The 19,379-nt window shown below is 46.3% G+C and overlaps 1 protein-coding gene across 1 annotated transcript in view; it reads left to right on the top strand.

Annotated features, from left to right (window-relative positions):
• Positions 1 to 19,379, top strand: part of LOC126176127 (protein white-like) — a 297,207-nt gene that overhangs the window by 125,271 nt on the left and 152,557 nt on the right. The window contains exon 7 of the mRNA XM_049923264.1: positions 11,176 to 11,349. Within this exon, the coding sequence (XP_049779221.1) occupies positions 11,176 to 11,349 (174 nt within the window). The remainder of the gene's footprint in view (positions 1 to 11,175; positions 11,350 to 19,379) is intronic.

Below are 19,379 nucleotides of genomic sequence, written 5' to 3'. Positions count from 1 at the left end.
TTTTTTCTAATTAAATACTCACCCGAAATCGATGAAACTGGCGTCACTTCTCGACGTAATCGCCCTGCAGACGTACACATTTTTCACAACGCTGACGCCATGATTCGATGGCAGTGGCGAAGGCTTCTTTAGGAGTCTGTTTTGACCACTGGAAAATCGCTGAGGCAATAGCAGCACGGCTGGTGAATGTGCGGCCACGGAGAGTGTCTTTCATTGTTGGAAAAAGCCAAAAGTCACTAGGAGCCAGGTCAGGTGAGTAGGGAGCATGAGGAATCACTTCAAAGTTGTTATCACGAAGAAACCGTTGCGTAACGTTAGCTCGATGTGCAGGTGCGTTGTCTAGTGAAACAGCACACGCGCAGCCCTTCCCGGACGTTTTTGTTGCAGTGCAGGAAGGAATTTGTTATTCAAAACATTTTCGTAGGATGCACCTGTTACCGTAGTGCCCTTTGGAACGCAATGGGTGAGGATTACGCCCTCGCTGTCCCAGAACATGGACACCATCATTTTTTCAACACTGGCGGTTACCCGAAATTTTTTTGGTGGCGGTGAATCTGTGTGCTTCCATTGAGCTGACTGGCGCTTTGTTTCTGGATTGAAAAATGGCATCCACGTCTCATCCATTGTCACAACCGACGAAAAGAAAGTCCCATTCGTGCTATCTTTGCGCGTCAACATTGCTTGGCAACATGCCACAAGGGCAGCCGTGTGGTCGTCCGTCAGCATTCGTGGCACCCACCTGGATGACACATTTCGCATTTTCAGGTCGTCATGCAGGATTGTGTGACAGAACCCACAGAAATGCCAACTCTGGAGGCGATCTGTTCAACAGTCATTCGGCGATCCCCCAAAACAATTCTCTCCACTTTCTCGATCATGTCGTGAGACCGGCTTGTGCGAGCCCGAGGTTGTTTCGGTTTGTTGTCACACGATGTTCTGCTTTCATTAAACTGTCGCACCCACGAACGCACTTTCGACACGTCCGTAACTCCATCACCACATGTCTCCTTCAACTGTCGATGAATTTCAATTGGTTTCAGACCACGCAAATTCAGAAAACGAATGATTGCACGCTGTTCAAGTAAGGAAAACGTCGCCATTTTAAGTATTTAAAACAGTTCACATTCTCGCCGCTGGCGGTAAAATTCCATCTGCCGTACGGCGCTGCCATCTCCGGGACGTATTGACAATGAACGCGGCCTCATTTTAAAACAATGCGCATGTTTCCATCTCTTTCCAATCCGGAGAAAAAATATCGGAGGCCTTAGAACTTGAATGCAACTCGTATTAGTGTCAGCGGGGTTGAGAAACAGTTTAAATCTCTGAAATCGAAGCTTTAGTGCCAAGTGACATCCTTGTAATGCTCCACACAGAATTTCACCCTAACACACCGTATATTCCTTGAGCAAAAGACTGTTGCCATTAGGAAGAACAAAATGGATTCTGCTGAAGCTTCCTGGCATATTACAACTGTCGAAGCGAGACTCGAACTTGGGATCTTTGCTTTTCGCAGGCAAATGCTCCACTGACTGTAGTAACCAAATACGACTCACGACCTTTCCTCACAGCTTTACTTCCGCTAGAAACCCGCCTCCTACCTTCGAAACTTACAAGAAGCTGTCCTGCGAAACTTTCAGGACTGGTGGTCCTGAAAGAAAGGATATTGCGGAAGCATGGCTTATCCACAGGCTGTGGGCGTGTTTCCAGAATAGATTTTCACTCTGCGTCGGAAGTATAGCTGTGACGATGGGTAGTGAGTCATGCTTGAGTACCTCATTTGCTAGAGGATCTGGCCGCGAAAGGCAAAGGGCCCGAGTTCGAGTCTCGTTGAGGCACATAGTTTTAATCTGCCAGGAAGTTTCCTATGAGCGCACAATCCGCAACACGGTAAAAATTCATTCTAGTAGATAGCTCATGACGTACATTAGCTTGCAAAACTTCTCGACGTGATGGATAAATTAACATAACGTGTTAACTCCTCAGCTAAAGTAGATGAACGTGTGACAGGATGTAGAAAGAGAACTGCCTGTCGTGTAGAGGAGCAGGACGTCAAATGGCGTGAGGTAAGCACGACTGTAGCTGCTAACGGCAGTGGAGGAAAGGGAAAAGGGAAGGCGTGTCAATTAGCGAGCGGTTAGGAGCATTGTGGTATTGCTGGTCATCACAACACGCCTGCAGACTACATTTAGATGTCTTCACTTGGGTAAGAATCATCGGGTAACTGGAAAAAGGACGAAGTGTGACGAGGGTAGCCCAAGAGTTTCGTTTCCTCACCGGACTAGCATTGTCTTCACTTGTGAGTGCCTGCAGCGAGGTGAGCCAGGTTGATCAGAGAACACGTGTCTGGAGACGCTACCCCTGCCTCTCTCCCCCATCCCCCCCCCCCCCCAGACCAATCTGACTATCGCCCGCCCTACAGCCCGACAACCATATGTGATGGTTTGGGTTGCCATTTATTTTCATAGCAGGATCTACACTCCTGGAAATGGAAAAAAGAATACATTGACACCGGTGTGTCAGACCCACCATACTTGCTCCGGACACTGCGAGAGGGCTGTTCAAGCAATGATCACACGCACGGCACAGCGGACACACCAGGAACCGCGGTGTTGGCCGTCGAATGGCGCTAGCTGCGCAGCATTTGTGCACCGCCGCCGTCAGTGTCAGCCAGTTTGCCGTGGCATACGGAGCTCCATCGCAGTCTTTAACACTGGTAGCATGCCGCGACAGCGTGGACGTGAACCGTATGTGCAGTTGACGGACTTTGAGCGAGGGCGTATAGTGGGCATGCGGGAGGCCGGGTGGACGTACCGCCGAATTGCTCAACACGTGGGGCGTGAGGTCTCCACAGTACATCGATGTTGTCGCCAGTGGTCGGCGGAAGGTGCACGTGCCCGTCGACCTGGGACCGGACCGCAGCGACGCACGGATGCACGCCAAGACCGTAGGATCCTACGCAGTGCCGTAGGGGACCGCACCGCCATTTCCCAGCAAATTAGGGACACTGTTGCTCCTGGGGTATCGGCGAGGACCATTCGCAACCGTTTCCATGAAGCTGGGCTACGGTCCCGCACACCGTTAGGCCGTCTTCCGCTCACGCCCCAACATCGTGCAGCCCGCCTCCAGTGGTGTCGCGACAGGCGTGAATGGAGGGACGAATGGAGACGTGTCGTCTTCAGCAATGAGAGTCGCTTCTGCCTTGGTGCCAATGATGGTCGTATGCGTGTTTGGCGCCGTGCAGGTGAGCGCCACAATCAGGACTGCATACGACCGAGGCACACAGGGCCAACACCCGGCATCATGGTGTGGGGAGCGATCTCCTACACTGGCCGTACACCACTGGTGATCGTCGAGGGGACACTGAATAGTGCACGGTACATCCAAACCGTCATCGAACCCATCGTTCTACCATTCCTAGACCGGCAAGGGAACTTGCTGTTCCAACAGGACAATGCACGTTCACATGTATCCCGTGCCACCCAACGTGCTCTAGAAGGTGTAAGTCAACTACCCCGGCCAGCAAGATCTCCGGATCTGTCCCCCATTGAGCATGTTTGGGACTGGATGAAGCGTCGTCTCACGCGGTCTGCACGTCCAGCACGAACGCTGGTCCAACTGAGGCGCCAGGAGGAAATGGCATGGCAAGCCGTTCCACAGGACTACATCCAGCATCTCTACGATCGTCTCCATGGGAGAATAGCAGCCTGCATTGCTGCGAAAGGTGGATATACACTGTACTAGTGCCGACATTGTGCATGCTCTGTTGCCTGTGTCTATGTGCCTGTGGTTCTGTCAGTGTGATCATGTGATGTATCTGACCCCAGGAATGTGTCAATAAAGTTTCCCCTTCCTGGGACAATGAATTCACGGTGATCTTATTTCAATTTCCAGGAGTGTATTTTGTTGTCATCATGGGCACCCTTACAACAAAGAGATTCGTCGACGACACTGCACACCCTAGTTTGTTACATTTTGTTGCTCTTCATGGGAAGCCGTCCAGGGCTTACATTTCATCAAGATAATGCCCACCCGCACACGGCAAGAGTATCTGCTGCTTGTTTTCGAACCTCAAAATCCCTACTTTGCTCAGCAAGGTCACGTGATCTCTCCCCAGTTGAAAACGTTTGGGGCATGGTGGGCAGGGCCCTCACATCAGCTTGGGATTTTGACGATTTCTGGATAGAATTTGGCACGGTATCCATCAGATGGACATGCAACAACTATACCAATCAATGCCGTGCCAAATAATTGCTTGCGGAGGGAGTCAGACGAAAGAGTTCCCCAATTTGTGAAGCTCTTTCTTTTGAATGAATTATCCGGATTTTATGAAATTGTAATCAGTCGTTTGCCTGTACGTGTGCATCACACGCCCCGATTTCCGTCTCGTTCGGATAATTCCTTCGTGATTCGTCTCTTTTTTAGTTTTGAAGTGATCATGTTAACATAGATCTCATTACCTCACCATGGCTGGCCGGAGTCGCCGAGCGTTTCTAGGCACTGCAGTCTGGAACCGCGTGACCGCTACGGTCGCAGGTTCGAATCCTGCCTCGGGCATGGATGTGTGTGACGTCCTTAGGTTAGTTAAGTTGAAGTAGTTCTACGTTCTAGGGGACTGATGAGCTCACAAGTTAAGTCCCATAGCGATCAGAGCCATTTGAACCATTTTTGAACCTCACCTTGTTTGAGACGTAATTAGCTAAAAAGCATACGCACAAACTCCAGTACTTACGGCATTAATATATGGTGCAGGATTGCTTATGTTCAGAATGTTACATCTGATAAATATCTCCCAGGTAACCACTAAAATTCCAAAACACAGGCTTACAGAAAAAAGCGTTGTCATCGCATAGTAAAACAATTTGTAGGAAAGCTTAAATTTATGTGGGTATCAGGCCATCAGTGTGTTAAACACAGCCCACAAAATATATTCACATGAATCAAATAAGAGAGTAATGATCATTACGGAAGCGAAGAACAGAAGCGACTTCATAAGAGGAAAATAATTCAGCGATAATATACTTTTTACTGTGTGACAAATCATACAGAAAAGAAAAGAATTAAATCACCGACATACTTGTTTTCATAGATTTGGGAAAAATAGATACCCAAGCAACATGTAAAATTGCTTCAAGGCTCTGAATAATTACATAGGGGAAAATAATTTCATAAACAAAGGGATGAGACAAGAATGCAATTTATCAGCTACTCTTTTTAATATTTATATAGATGATTCCATCCATAAATGGAAGAAATGAGTGCCAGTGGAATCCTTATGAACGAGGATAAATTTATTGACGAACTAGTATATTCTGTCTACATTAGACTAATAGGAAATTCTGAATACATACTACCAACATCATCCAGGTTTTAAACATAATCGTAAAACATTATAATTTTAATATAGTAGTAAATACAAGAATAAAAATCACTATTCATGGGAAATATCCAGTCCGAATACTACTTTGAATGTGTCGTTCAGATGAAACAACAGATACATAAGTATATTTATTGATCACACTTTCCTGTATGAGGAAGTTAGTGCCTTTCGGCACCACGTTATGTAACTAGTCATGGTTAATAATAAGGTGTGTGGTTTGAGAATGGGTGAGCCAGCCCGAAACCGGTAACCACTGCAGCTATAAATTATACGAGGGTTGGAACTTAAATAGTGGCAACTTAGGGGCTTCAGCTCGGAACCGCGCTGCTGCTACGGTCGCAGATTCGAATCCTACCTTGGGCATGGATGTGTGTGATGTCTTTAGGTTAGTTAAATTTAAGTATTTCTTAGTCTACGGGACTGATGACCTCAGATCTTAAGTCCCATAGAGCTTAGAGCCATTTTTTGAGTAGCAACTATTTATTCACACCCGATACAAAAGACTTACATTTTTGCACCTATTACTGTCCTTCAAAGTAGTCACTAGCGTTGTGTAGAACCCGTTGCCACAGATGTGGAACTCGTAGTATACCGTAAGTAGAGCCTGTTCTGTTGATGGTGCGAATGGAGCGGTCTACTGCCTGTCGAATCACTGGAACAGCTCTGAACCGAATGCCACGAAGTGGTTCCTTCATCTTCGGAATCATATCAAAGTCACAAGGACTTAAGTCCGGAGAGTGTGGTGGATAGTACAGTACTTTCCAGTCCCATCGACCGAACAGAGCAGCCACAGCTTGGGCTGTATGCGCCAGCGTATTGCCGTGCAAAGTGATGGGTGGGTTGCGCAGAAAGTGTCGCCGCTTCTTGCGCAAAGTTGGTCACAGGTGATGCTCCAACAACGAATAGTAATAATGTGCACTCACGATCTGCTGTGAAGGAACGTAATGCGTCAGGATAACACCATCACAGTCGTACACGAGATTCACCGTAACCTTCGCCATACTGGGGCTCTGATGCGCTTTCGACTTTCGCGGCGACCCATAATGACGCCATTCGTTGGATTTTCGTTTCAGTTTCGGCCCGTACGATGTGGCCCATGTCTCATCCAGTGTTAGGATACGGCGTAAGAAAGCCTCTCCTTCGCGCTCATAGCGCTTCAAGCGCGTCTGAGCAGCGTCGTAACGCATCCATTTCTGCATTTCCGTCAACTCATGCGGAACCAATCGTCATGCTTGATTTGATTCCGAAGATGAAGGAACCACTTCGTGGCATTCGCTTCAGAACTGTTCCAGAGATTCGACAGGCAGCAGACCGCTCCATTCGCACCATCAACAGAACAGGCTCTGCTAACGGTATACTACGCCTGCCACATCGCTGGCAACGGGTTCTACACAACGCTGGTGACTACTTTGACGGACACTAACAGATGCAAACACATAACTCTGTTGTATAGGTTGTGAATAAATAGTTGACACTGTTTAACTTCCAACCCTCGTATACTCATAGAACTGAGACGGACAAAATAAAAATTAATCAAATTTCCTCAGTAATTGGTTTGCTTGGGGCTTTTAACACACTCGTACAAAATTTCTGAAATGTCATTTCCACCATCGACTGTAGTAATTTTGTTTATTCTCCACTATTGCCCACTGCTGACACGGACGAGAACAACGTGGCACTGCCCGTCCACCAGATTCCTGCTGCCCTTCTGTCTTCCCACTGTCCTACACAACTCCTATCTTCATCTTCATAGTTACAGCCCATGCATCACTATAGTTTCACCCACATCCCTCCACCATACAGATTACAATTTTCCTACCCAAAACGTTTTTTCCTCGGCGCAGGTTATTCAAGTGTTGGTGAAATTGCAATGCTCCTTTTTAGCAACTGTTGACAACCTTTTCAACTTGCTGTGAATGTCTGTTTTTTTTTCTTTTTTATCTCTACCTTTCAAATTTTTATTTTAATTTATCGAAAAATAAGGAAAACAATAATGTAAATGTATGCAAATAGCACCAAACTTTCATCTCCTCTCAGATTTTAAACTTTTTTAAAATCTGAATTGTCTTATCTCGTTTGTAATGTCTTTATTTACTGTAAACTGAAGTTAAGTGATGATTTATCCACTACCGGTTTTGTTACGTTATGTCACTTGGATTACCACACGGTGACGCCCCGAGCGTTCTTAGTCACCGAGTCCAACCCCACGAAGAGGGGAAGTCGTCAGCAAATAATAACTGGCAGAGCATTGGGGCGAATAGTGCTGGGGATAAGCAAACAGTAGACGGTTGCCACGGGGGTAAGACACTGGAGGCGGTCATCTGTATGGTGTGCTATATTTAGTAAATTACTGTAGTTACTATTTATCATAGCATACTACTATATATGGTATATTACTACATGACATTTTTAAAACTTTTGGCTGAAGAACACGATATTGCAACTCTGTCAGCCCTCCCCCCTTCTCCTTCCGTACGATAACAAACAAACGGAAACATGATTAACCATCGTAAGTCTTAGCTTTCTCCGCCCTATGCTGGTGACTGTACAATAGGGTGGCCTGCCCTTATAAATGCCCTGTTTTTACTTACCTAGTGTACTGATAAACCGTAACGTCTTGTAATCTTTTGTCAACTATGGTCAGTTCCTAGTGTACCACTGGACTGTGATGTCGTAGCTGGAATTGGCCTATAGCGAAAAATAAACAACAATCACTTCTCTGTCAAGTCCATCTTTATACAGATGTTTGCGGGATCTCGGCTGTCCAGTATAAAATGTCGAATCAAACACTTTTCAGCCATCTAAAATTTCCACTTTCTTTTTCTGAACAACCAGTTTCCGAGCCACATTACGCCATCATCAGGCCGTCTGACCGTCGTGTAGGAAGATTCCCACCTCTGGTCCAGTCAAAATAGGAGCCAGTGACTGGTATCCGTAAATTTTTGACAAGAGATTGGACCACAGGCGGGAATCCTACACGCCGGTCAGGGGACCTGAAGATGGCCTAATTCAGCGCCGAAACTGGTTGCTATATAAAAAAAAAGTATTTTAGGTGTCTGAAAGGTGTTTCAAGCAATAATCAGTCAATAACGGAGATGTTGGCATGACACTGGCGATACATACAGTTGGTTAAGTTTTACTGTCTATACACGATATACACTTTCCCGCCCCAACGACTCTTGTGGTTTAAATAACGATGATTGGTATAATGGTGACCCAGTATACAAAATAGCTTAAGTCCTTTACAGAGAGAACGAATATGTACAGTGGAAAGCTGCTACTCTTTGCGCTGCGAAGTTCTTGTTTTAAGGGGCTCCGGAAAGGCTCAAAATCATGAAAAGTTCAATTTTTCCTTTTTTGCGTTTTCTGAATCTGCAGACTATTACCTTTTAATAGATATATAATTTATTCGATTCCGAAGACTACAACTATTTTTAATTTTTTTTTGAAATGTGTTCTACATGGGCGTGACCCACTGTGGCGCTGTTACACTGCTGTCAAATGGTGTTATTATTAACGTCCGTGTTCATCAGGTACATTTTAGTGATGTGAGATAAAGTATGTGTTGTGGCTAACCTGTGATGGTTCAATATATATCGCTGGTGTGATTGTCGATTGTTTCATGTTTATTTACTCTGTCGTTATCTCGAAAATATTCGTAATTAATTCTGTTTCTTGAGTCTCTGTTTTGTTGAAGTATAATAATGAGTAAAAGTAAAGTTGCTTTTGCGACTTTCAATGATGGCAACATTGTAAGGTGCAAGGTATTTAGAAATATGGGAATGAAGATAGGTTAGACAAAGAACGCCTTCGGGCTGCAGACAGGGCTGTAAAGAGTCTAGAAATACAAGCAAGAGTTAACAGGAGGAGGAACAAGAGGAAGCTGGAGGAGGAGTTAGCAGAGGATGAAGATAATCCATCCTATGGACCTGGAATGCACTAAAAAGTTAACCCAATGTTTGTCGCTCGATTCCCAAAACTTTTATTTTCTCATACTGATTACATGTTTTCTAAGGATCTTCCAAACATATTTGTTTCAAACTTTCAGTAAATGTTACACAGTACCTTCTGCACAATTTAACACAGCCTTTTTCCAATATACTGTATATTTTTGAATATACACTCCTGGAAATTGAAATAAGAACACCGTGAATTCATTGTCCCAGGAAGGAGAAACTTTATTGACACATTCCTGGGGTCAGATACATCACATGATCACACTGACAAAACCACAGGCACATAGACACAGGCAACAGAGCATGCACAATGTCGGCACTAGTACAGTGTATATCCACCTTTCGCAGCAATGCAGGCTGCTATTCTCCCATGGAGACGATCGTAGAGATGCTGAATGTAGTCCTGTGGAACGGCTTGCCATGCCATTTCCACCTGGCGCCTCAGTTGGACCAGCGTTCGTGCTGGACGTGCAGACCGCGTGAGACGACGCTTCATCCAGTCCCAAACATGCTCAATGGGGGACAGATCCGGAGATCTTGCTGGCCAGGGTAGTTGACTTACACCTTCCAGAGCACGTTGGGTGGCACGGGATACATGCGGACGTGCATTGTCCTGTTGGAACAGCAAGTTCCCTTGCCCGTCTAGGAATGGTAGAACGATGGGTTCGATGACGGTTTGGATGTACCGTGCACTATTCAGTGTCCCCTCGACGATCACCAGTGGTGTACGGCCAGTGTAGGAGATCGCTCCCCACACCATGATGCCGGGTGTTGGCCCTGTGTGCCTCGGTCGTATGCAGTCCTGATTGTCGCGCTCACCTGCACGGCGCCAAACACGCATACGACCATCATTGGCACCAAGGCAGAAGCGACTCTCATCGCTGAAGACGACACGTCTCCATTCGTCCCTCCATTCACGCCTGTCGCGACACCACTGGAGGCGGGCTGCACGATGTTGGGGCGTGAGCGGAAGACGGCCTAACGGTGTGCGGGACCGTAGCCCAGCTTCATGGAGACGGTTGCGAATGGTCCTCGCCGATACCCCAGGAGCAACAGTGTCCCTAATTTGCTGGGAAGTGGCGGTGCGGTCCCCTACGGCACTGCGTAGGATCCTACGGTCTTGGCGTGCATCCGTGCGTCGCTGCGGTCCGGTCCCAGGTCGACGGGCACGTGCACCTTCCGCCGACCACTGGCGACAACATCGATGTACTGTGGAGACCTCACGCCCCACGTGTTGAGCAATTCGGCGGTACGTCCACCTGGCCTCCCGCATGCCCACTATACGCCCTCGCTCAAAGTCCGTCCACTGCACATACGGTTCACGTCCACGCTGTCGCGGCACGCTACCAGTGTTAAAGACTGCGATGGAGCTCCGTATGCCACGGCAAACTGGCTGACACTGACGGCGGCGGTGCACAAATGCTGCGCAGCCAGCGCCATTCGACGGGCAACACCGCGGTTCCTGGTGTGTCCGCTGTGCCGTGCGTGTGATCATTGCTTGTACAGCCCTCTCGCAGTGTCCGGAGCAAGTATGATGGGTCTGACACACCGGTGTCAATGTGTTCTTTTTTCCATTTCCAGGAGTGTATATATAAAAAATTGCAAAAAAATGTTGTGAATTTTCATTACAATTGAAAAAAATCATCTTTAATAACTGAACTAAAATTTTGTAAAATCCCTGTGTTAAGTTGTAGCCCATATTCCAATAAATAATCTGTAAAATGTTCAATTTCCTACCTCAAATACTTTGTGAGGAAAGATGTAATTTATAAGCGTTATTTTAACATTGCAAGTATAGGGCGTTCCGGAGCCCCTTAAGCAGACGATCTGCGCTGTCCTCAGGAGACGACGCCAGCTGCGGGGGACCAGTGCGAGCCGTTCGTCGCGCAGCCGTCGCGGTCGCCGTCGCCGTACAAGGCCTCGTGGTGCTCGCAGCTGCGGGTCGTCCTGTGGCGGTCGTGGCTCAGCGTCGTCAAGGACCCCGTCCTCATCAAGATGCGCATGCTGCAGACCGTCGTGAGTGTCCCACTCCCGTGCGGTGATTACATGTAGTGCGACGCAATCTTCAATATTTATTTTGCATTGCTGCTAAGACGCCGGCCGAAGTGGCCGTGCGGTTAAAGGCGCTGCAGTCTGGAACCGCAAGACCGCTACGGTCGCAGGTTCGAATCCTGCCTCGGGCATGGATGTTTGTGATGTCCTTAGGTTAGTTAGGTTTAACTAGTTCTAAGTTCTAGGGGACTAATGACCTAAGCAGTTGAGTCCCATAGTGCTCAGAGCCATTTGAACCATTTTTGCTGCTAAGACGTTACAACATCCCAGAAATATGAAACTGAAGCCACATGTTCCTACCACCTTAGGAATTAACGTTATAAGTATCAGTTCCAGACAAACATTTAGTAAGAAGAAAAAGAAGTAGAGCCTTTCCACGGCAGCACTTGCATGGTGACCAACACAAAAAGTTCTACTGTCACCTCTAATAAGCTTTAGGATTTTTACTATGGAGTTTGAGAGTACAGGGCTGTGATGCTGTCCGTACGTCTGACAGCATCACACATTCCATTTGTAAGATAGCAGAAAAAAAAAACACGTTTGAGGAATATTGGTTTTAGGGCAGAGGCGAAAATTGCCGTGGCAAGTGCCTTGGAAAAAATACCGTTGCGACAGACTGCAGGGTAGTAAGGCTACCGGATGATTTATGCTGCCAGTAGCCACAGTTCAGGCGTGGAAGGAAATGTTAGTAGAGGGTAAATTACCGTTGCTAGGTAACGACGCTGCTTTCTCCATCAGCAGCGTCCGGTTGGCCGTACGGTCTAACGCACGGCTTTCCGGGCGGGAAGGCGAGCCGGTCTCCGTCACGAAACCGCCCGCCGGATTTGTGTCGAGGTCCGGTGAACCGGGCAGCCTGTGGATGGTTTTCAGGCGGTTTTCCATCTGCCTCGGCGAATGCGGACCGGTTCCCCTTATTCCGTCTCAGTTACACTATGTCGGCGATTGCTGCGCAAACAAGTTCTCCACGTACGCGTACACCACCATTACTCTACCACGCAAAACATAGGTCTTACACTCGTCTGGTGTGAGACGTTCCCTGGGAGGTCCACCGGCGGCCGAACCGCACAATAACCCTGGGTTCGGTGTGGGGGCGGCGGAGGGGTGAAGTGGATTGTGGTAGTCGTCGTGGGGTTGTGGAGAACTGCGGCTGCAGCGGGGACGGAGCGTCTCCGTCGTTTCTAGGTCCCCGGTTAACATACAATACAATACAATATACCCCCATCATGCCAAAATCGTCAACAGAGAGGTCAGTTTGACCATAAAATCTGCCGCCCAGTGTAGGAAGACACGCGGCGTTCCATACAGTGTGAAAGTTCTAGGGGGAAATTCTAGGCGGTTGCACACGACACCAAGACAAAAATTTTTCCCTAACGTCATAATTACCTATGACGATTTTTTATTCTGGCAGAGGAATTCATAGGGCTTTTCGACCTGGAAAAATCGTTCGATAATGCTGCAGATTCCTCGACTTGCGCCATAGGGTGGTGGGGTTTCGGGTTCCGCTGGATAGGTCAGGAGTCCACTACACGCAACAAGCGGCTACACGGGTAGCAGGGGTTGTGTGGCGTGGGCTGGGCGGTTTTTTAGGTTAGATGGCCTCGGGCAAGTGCAGAAAGGGCAACAGCCTCAACGGGTGCGGGGCAAAGTCAGGACATGCGGGGACCAAGCAGCAATCGGTATTGTAATTGTAAACTGTCGAAGCTGCGTTGGTAAAGTACCGGAACTTCAAGCGCTGATAGAAAGCACCGAAGCTGAAATCGTTATAGGTACAGAAAGCTGGCTGAAGCCAGAGATAAATTCTGCCGAAATTTTTACAAAGGCACAGACGGTGTTTAGAAAGGATAGATTGCATGCAACCGGTGGCGGAGTGTTCGTCGCTGTTAGTAGTAGTTTATCCTGTAGTGAAGTAGAAGTGGATAGTTCCTGTGAATTATTATGGGTGGAGGTTACACTCAACAACCGAGCAAGGTTAATAATTGGCTCCTTTTACCGACCCCCCGACTCAGCAGCATTAGTGGCAGAACAACTGAGAGAAAATTTGGAATACATTTCACATAAATTTTCTCAGCATGTTATGGTCTTAGGTGGAGATTTCAATTTACCAGATATAGACTGGGACACTCAGATGTTTAGGACGGGTGGTAGGGACAGAGCATCGAGTGACATTATACTGAGTGCACTATCCGAAAATTACCTCGAGCAATTAAACAGAGAACCGACTCGTGGAGATAACATCTTGGACCTACTGATAACAAACAGACCCGAACTTTTCGACTCTGTAAGTGCAGAACAGGGAATCAGTGATCATAAGGCCGTTGCAGCATCCCTGAATATGGAAGTTAATAGGAATATAAAAAAAGGGAGGAAGGTTTATCTGTTTAGCAAGAGTAATAGAAGGCAGATTTCAGACTACCTAACAGATCAAAACGAAAATTTCTGTTCCGACACTGACAATGTTGAGTGTTTATGGAAAAAGTTCAAGGCAATCGTTAAATGCGTTTTAGACAGGTACGTGCCGAGCAAAACTGTGAGGGACGGGAAAAACCCACCGTGGTACAACAACAAAGTTAGGAAACTACTGCGAAAGCAAAGAGAGCTTCACTCCAAGTTTAAACGCAGCCAAAACCTCTCAGACAAACAGAAGCTAAACGATGTCAAAGTTAGCGTAAGGAGGGCTATGCGTGAAGCGTTCAGTGAATTCGAAAGTAAAATACTAGGTACCGACTTGACAGAAAATCCTAGGAAGTTCTGGTCTTACGTTAAATCAGTAAGTGGCTCGAAACATCATGTCCAGACACTCTGGGATGATGATGGCATTGAAACAGAGGATGACAAGCGTAAAGCTGAAATACTAAACACCTTTTTCCAAAGCTGTTTCACAGAGGAAGACCGCACTGCAGTTCCTTCTCTAAATCCTCGCACCAACGAAAAAATGGCTGACATTGAAATAAGTGTCCAAGGAATAGAAAAGCAACTGGAATCACTCAACAGAGGAAAGTCCACTGGACCTGACGGGATACCAATTCGATTCTACACAGAGTACGCGAAAGAACTTGCCCCCCTTCTAACAGCCGTGTACCGCAAGTCTCTAGAGGAACAGAAGGTTCCAAATGATTGGAAAAGAGCACAGGTAGTCCCAGTCTTCAAGAAGGGTCGTCGAGCAGATGCGCAAAACTATAGACCTATCTCTCTGACGTCGATCTGTTGTAGAATTTTAGAACATGTCTTTTGCTCGAGTATCATGTCGTTTTTGGAAACTCAGAATCTACTATGTAGGAATCAACATGGATTCCGGAAACAGCGATCGTGTGAAACCCAACTCGCATTATTTGTTCATGAAACCCAGAAAATATTAGATACAGGCTCCCAGGTAGATGCCATTTTCCTTGACTTCCGGAAGGCGTTCGATACAGTTCCGCACTGTCGTCTGATAAACAAAGTAAGAGCCTACGGAATATCAGACCAGCTGTGTGGCTGGATTGAAGAGTTTTTAGCAAACAGAACACAGCATGTTGTTCTCAATGGAGAGACATCTACAGACGTTAAAGTAACCTCTGGCGTGCCACAGGGGAGTGTTATGGGACCATTGCTTTTCACAATATATATAAATGACCTAGTAGATAGTGTCGGAAGTTCCATGCGGCTTTTCGCGGATGATGCTGTAGTATACAGAGAAGTTGCAGCATTAGAAAATTGTAGCGAAATGCAGGAAGATCTGCAGCGGATAGGCACTTGGTGCAGGGAGTGGCAACTGACCCTTAACATAGACAAATGTAATGTATTGCGAATACATAGAAAGAAGGATCCTTTATTGTATGATTATATGATAGCGGAACAAACACTGGTAGCAGTTACTTCTGTAAAATATCTGGGAGTATGCGTGCGGAACGATTTGAAGTGGAATGATCATACAAAATTAATTGTTGGTAAGGCGGGTACCAGGTTGAGATTCATTGGGAGAGTCCTTAGAAAATGTAGTCCATCAACAAAGGAGGTGGCTTACAAAACACTCGTTCGACCTATACTTGAGTATTGCTCATCAGTGTGGGATCCGTACCAGATCGGGTTGACGGAGGAGATAGAGAAGATCCAAAGAAGATCGGCGCGTTTCGTCACAGGGTTATTTGGTAACCGTGATAGCGTTACGGAGATGTTTAACAAACTCAAGTGGCAGACTCTGCAAGAGAGGCGCTCTGCATCGCGGTGTAGCTTGCTCGCCAGGTTTCGAGAGGGTGCGTTTCTGGATGAGGTATCGAATATATTGCTTCCCCCTACTTATACCTCCCGAGGAGATCACGAATGTAAAATTAGAGAGATTAGAGCGCGCACAGAGGCTTTCAGACAGTCGTTCTTCCCGCGAACCATACGCGACTGGAACAGGAAAGGGAGATAATGACAGTGGCACGTAAAGTGCCCTCCGCCACACACCGTTGGGTGGCTTGCGGAGTATAAATGTAGATGTAGATGTAGATGAATTAAGCAAAGTGTTCCAAATTCTGAGGAAGGAAGGGGTAAGTTATAGGGAGAGAAGGTAAAATTTAACATGCACAAGAGCCAAGGCCGCATATTAACAATGGAAGACCAAAAGCTAAGTGCTCGTACTGAAACGGCTGTAAGACATAGATGAAGCCCCCACTGTTCAATGTATACATCGAAGGAGTAATGATGGAAGCAAAAGAAAGGTTAAGGAGTGGAATTAAAATTCGAGGTGAAAGGATATCAGTGATATGATTTGCTGATGATTTTGCTATCCTCAGTGAGAGCGAAGAAGAATTACATGCTCTGCTGACTGGGTTGAACAGTCCACTGAATACAGAGTATGGATTGAGAGTAAGTCGAAGAAAGAGGAAAGTAATGAGAAGTAGCAGAAATGAAAACAACAAGAAATTTATCATTAAGATTCATGGTTACGAAGTAAATGAAGTTAAGGAATTCTGCTACCTAGGCAGCAAACTAACCAATGGCGGAAGGAGCATGGAGGACATCAAAAGTAGGATAGCACCGGAAAAAAGGGTACTCCTGACCAAGAGAAGTCTACTAGTATCAAACATAGACCCTAATTTGATGAAGAAGTTTCGGGAAGCACAGCATTGCATGGTAATGAAACATGGACTGTGGGGAAACCGCAACAGAAAACAATCGAAGCATCAGAGTCGTGATGCTACAGACGAATGTTCGAAATTAGGTGGACTGATAAGGTAAGGTATGAGGAACTTCTCCGTAGAATCGGAACGAAAAGGAATATGTGGGAAACACTAAAAAGAAGAAGGGACAAGATGATAGGACATCTTTTAAGATATCAGGGAATGACTTCCATGGTACTAGAGGCGGCTGTAGAGGAGTGAATCTGTAGAGGAAGGCAGACATTGGAATGCATCCAGAAAATAAGTCAGACTGATAAGTCAAAAAAAAAAAAAAAAAAGGTAGGGAGTAATCGTTCTCAGTATTCTTGCTATTGTACTTAACATGGCGACGAATCAAACGAGCGCCAGAGACACCTTTCATGAGTAACTGTTTATCTATTTGACTTACAGCCTGTGCAGAAACAGGAACCAGCCGATTATGCACTCATAACACAGCTTCCGCAGTGGTACCAGAACAGTATCGAATGCATCCTAACTTCCACCCTTTTTGTTGTTTACAGTTGAAGCAACGTTCGGGAATGATGGGGTCTTCAGCATCCACAATTCGCATGTTTTGAGTGAGGTTAATTCACATGGTATGTTTACTCGCGCTCATCAAGTGCGGTTCTACGTGAATGTGTAGGCAAGAGTTATTAGTCATTGTTTAATTGCGCCTTACCTCCTACCTAGGCCATTATGTAACGACAGTTTCCTCACCAGAGCATTGCCAGAGTTACATGCCACTCGCTAGTTTACAAAACTCCTGTTGAATCAGAAGAGGAACGCGTTGTCCGGATAGTAGTACAGCATTATTAAGTAAAGACATTGCTGCAGCCTTTGGCAGTGTTACGCAGGTGTAACCTCTGCTTACAAATCAATGGAGGTATTTTTGAACCTCTAATTAAGTGAAGTTGTGTTAATGTTGTTGTCTCTTCGTGAGACTTCTTTGTGTTACCTTCTGTCATCACCGGGAAACACACTAGAAAGAGTATTCCCATTATCCCATGCAACCACCAGAGTTTATTAGCTTGATTTTCATCCAGAGATAACATTCTCTGCCGATTTAAAAATTCCCCACAGAAAAATATGACATTAGAGAAAAACATTTGTTCGTTGTCCCGTGCAACCTACCAGAGTTTGTCGGTTCAAATAATTTTCATGCTGCATGCTCCGGACGTATCCGAATGAACAGACACCGTATAGATATATATTAACAAGGGGCGATGGCCAAATACCTTTTCTTTCAGTGCGGGTGCACACCACGCCCCATCTCTTGCAGGAATCCCAAACTGCGAGTGAGCGGTTAACGGATGGTTAAACATACACTTGTAGTGCGGGAAAGGCTGCGAATTTGGTTGGGATGCGAAACGACCTCGGATGGCCGAGGCAGTTAAGGCGACCGCTCTCGTAAATCTGGAGATCCGCATTCGAGTCACGGTGCTGCACAAATTTTCCATCTCTTGCCACAGATTCACTTCAGTTCCCAAAAGCGGTTATTGTCATTGAAAATCTATGAATGCATGTGGATTTAGTTTGAGCTTTCGAAAGTTCGGCTCGACTCGAAGTGGAATTCATTGTGTATGTCCTCAGTGCGTTTGCATCGTGGAGCCTTGCCTGTGATCCGTACATCTTTGTTCTTTAGACCTGAAGACGGCGGAGATGTGTTGGAGCTCCATAGCCCCAGATAGGTGCAACATAAGTCCATAAGTCATCGTCATTAGTCTAATAAGTCTTATATATGCAGAGATCGACGCCCTCCTATTTAGTGTTCAAATGGTTCAAATAGCTCTGCGCACTATGGGACATAACTTTCAAGGTCATCAGTCCCCTAGAACTTAGAACTATTTAAAGCTAACTAACCTAAGGACGTCAAACACATCCATGCCTGAGGCAGGATTCGAACCTGCGAGCGTGGCGGTCGCCCGGTTCCAGGCTGTAGTTCCTAGAACTGCTCGGCCACCCCGGCCGGCCATTTAGTGTACTTTGCCTGTTAAAGGTTGGATAGAGTTATGTGAGCCTAAGGTCCCATTTTGGTTTCCGCTCCAGACAGACTCCGAGGTTCGTAACTTTCTCACGGAAACGTATTGGGCGTGCTTGTAGTGTACTTTGTCTAAAGTGTTTGCTTTTCTGGAGTTGTTTCAGTTTACTTGGGAATAGGAGTGCCTAAAAGTCATTTCTTCAGCCAGCGGTCGATACTTCTGAACGCTGTCTGTAGTTTTCAGTTAATGTTTGGCGCTTTACAAACTTGTGTCTATCTTGGCCACAATAATGCGTTCACTATGCTGTTTGTAGTAGCTAACCCGCACTCCTATTTTTTTATTCATTATTAAACCTGCTCCTGCATTACCCCTATTTGATTTTGTATTTATAACCCTGTAATCACCTGACCAAAAGTCTTGTTCCTCCTGCCACCGAACTTCACTAATTCCCACTATATCTAACTTTAACCTATCAATTTCTCTTTTTAAATTTTCTAACCTACCTGCCCGATTAAGGGATCTGACATTCCACGCTCCGATCCGTAGAACGCCAGTTTTCTTTCTCGTGATAACGACGTCCTCTTGAGTAGTCCCCGCCCGGAGATCCGAATGGGGGACTATTTTACCTCCGGAATATTTTACCCAAGAGGACGCCATCATCATTTAATCATACAGTAGAGCTGCATGTCCTCGGGAAAAATTACGGCTGTAGTTTCCCCTTGCTTTCAGCCGTTCGCAGTACCAGCACAGCAAGGCCGTTTTGGTTAATGTTACAAGGCCAGATCAGTCAATCATCCAGACTGTTGCCCTTGCAACTACTGAAAAGGCTGCTGCCCCTCTTCAGGAACCACGTGTTTGTCTGGTCTCTCAACAGATACCCCTCCGTTGTGGT

This window comes from Schistocerca cancellata, chromosome 3, assembly GCF_023864275.1.
Source record: "Schistocerca cancellata isolate TAMUIC-IGC-003103 chromosome 3, iqSchCanc2.1, whole genome shotgun sequence".
In the NCBI taxonomy this organism is placed as follows: Eukaryota; Metazoa; Arthropoda; class Insecta; order Orthoptera; family Acrididae; genus Schistocerca; species Schistocerca cancellata.
The sequence above is the reverse complement of the archived record's forward strand: the minus strand, read 5'-3'. Positions and strand labels throughout refer to the sequence as shown.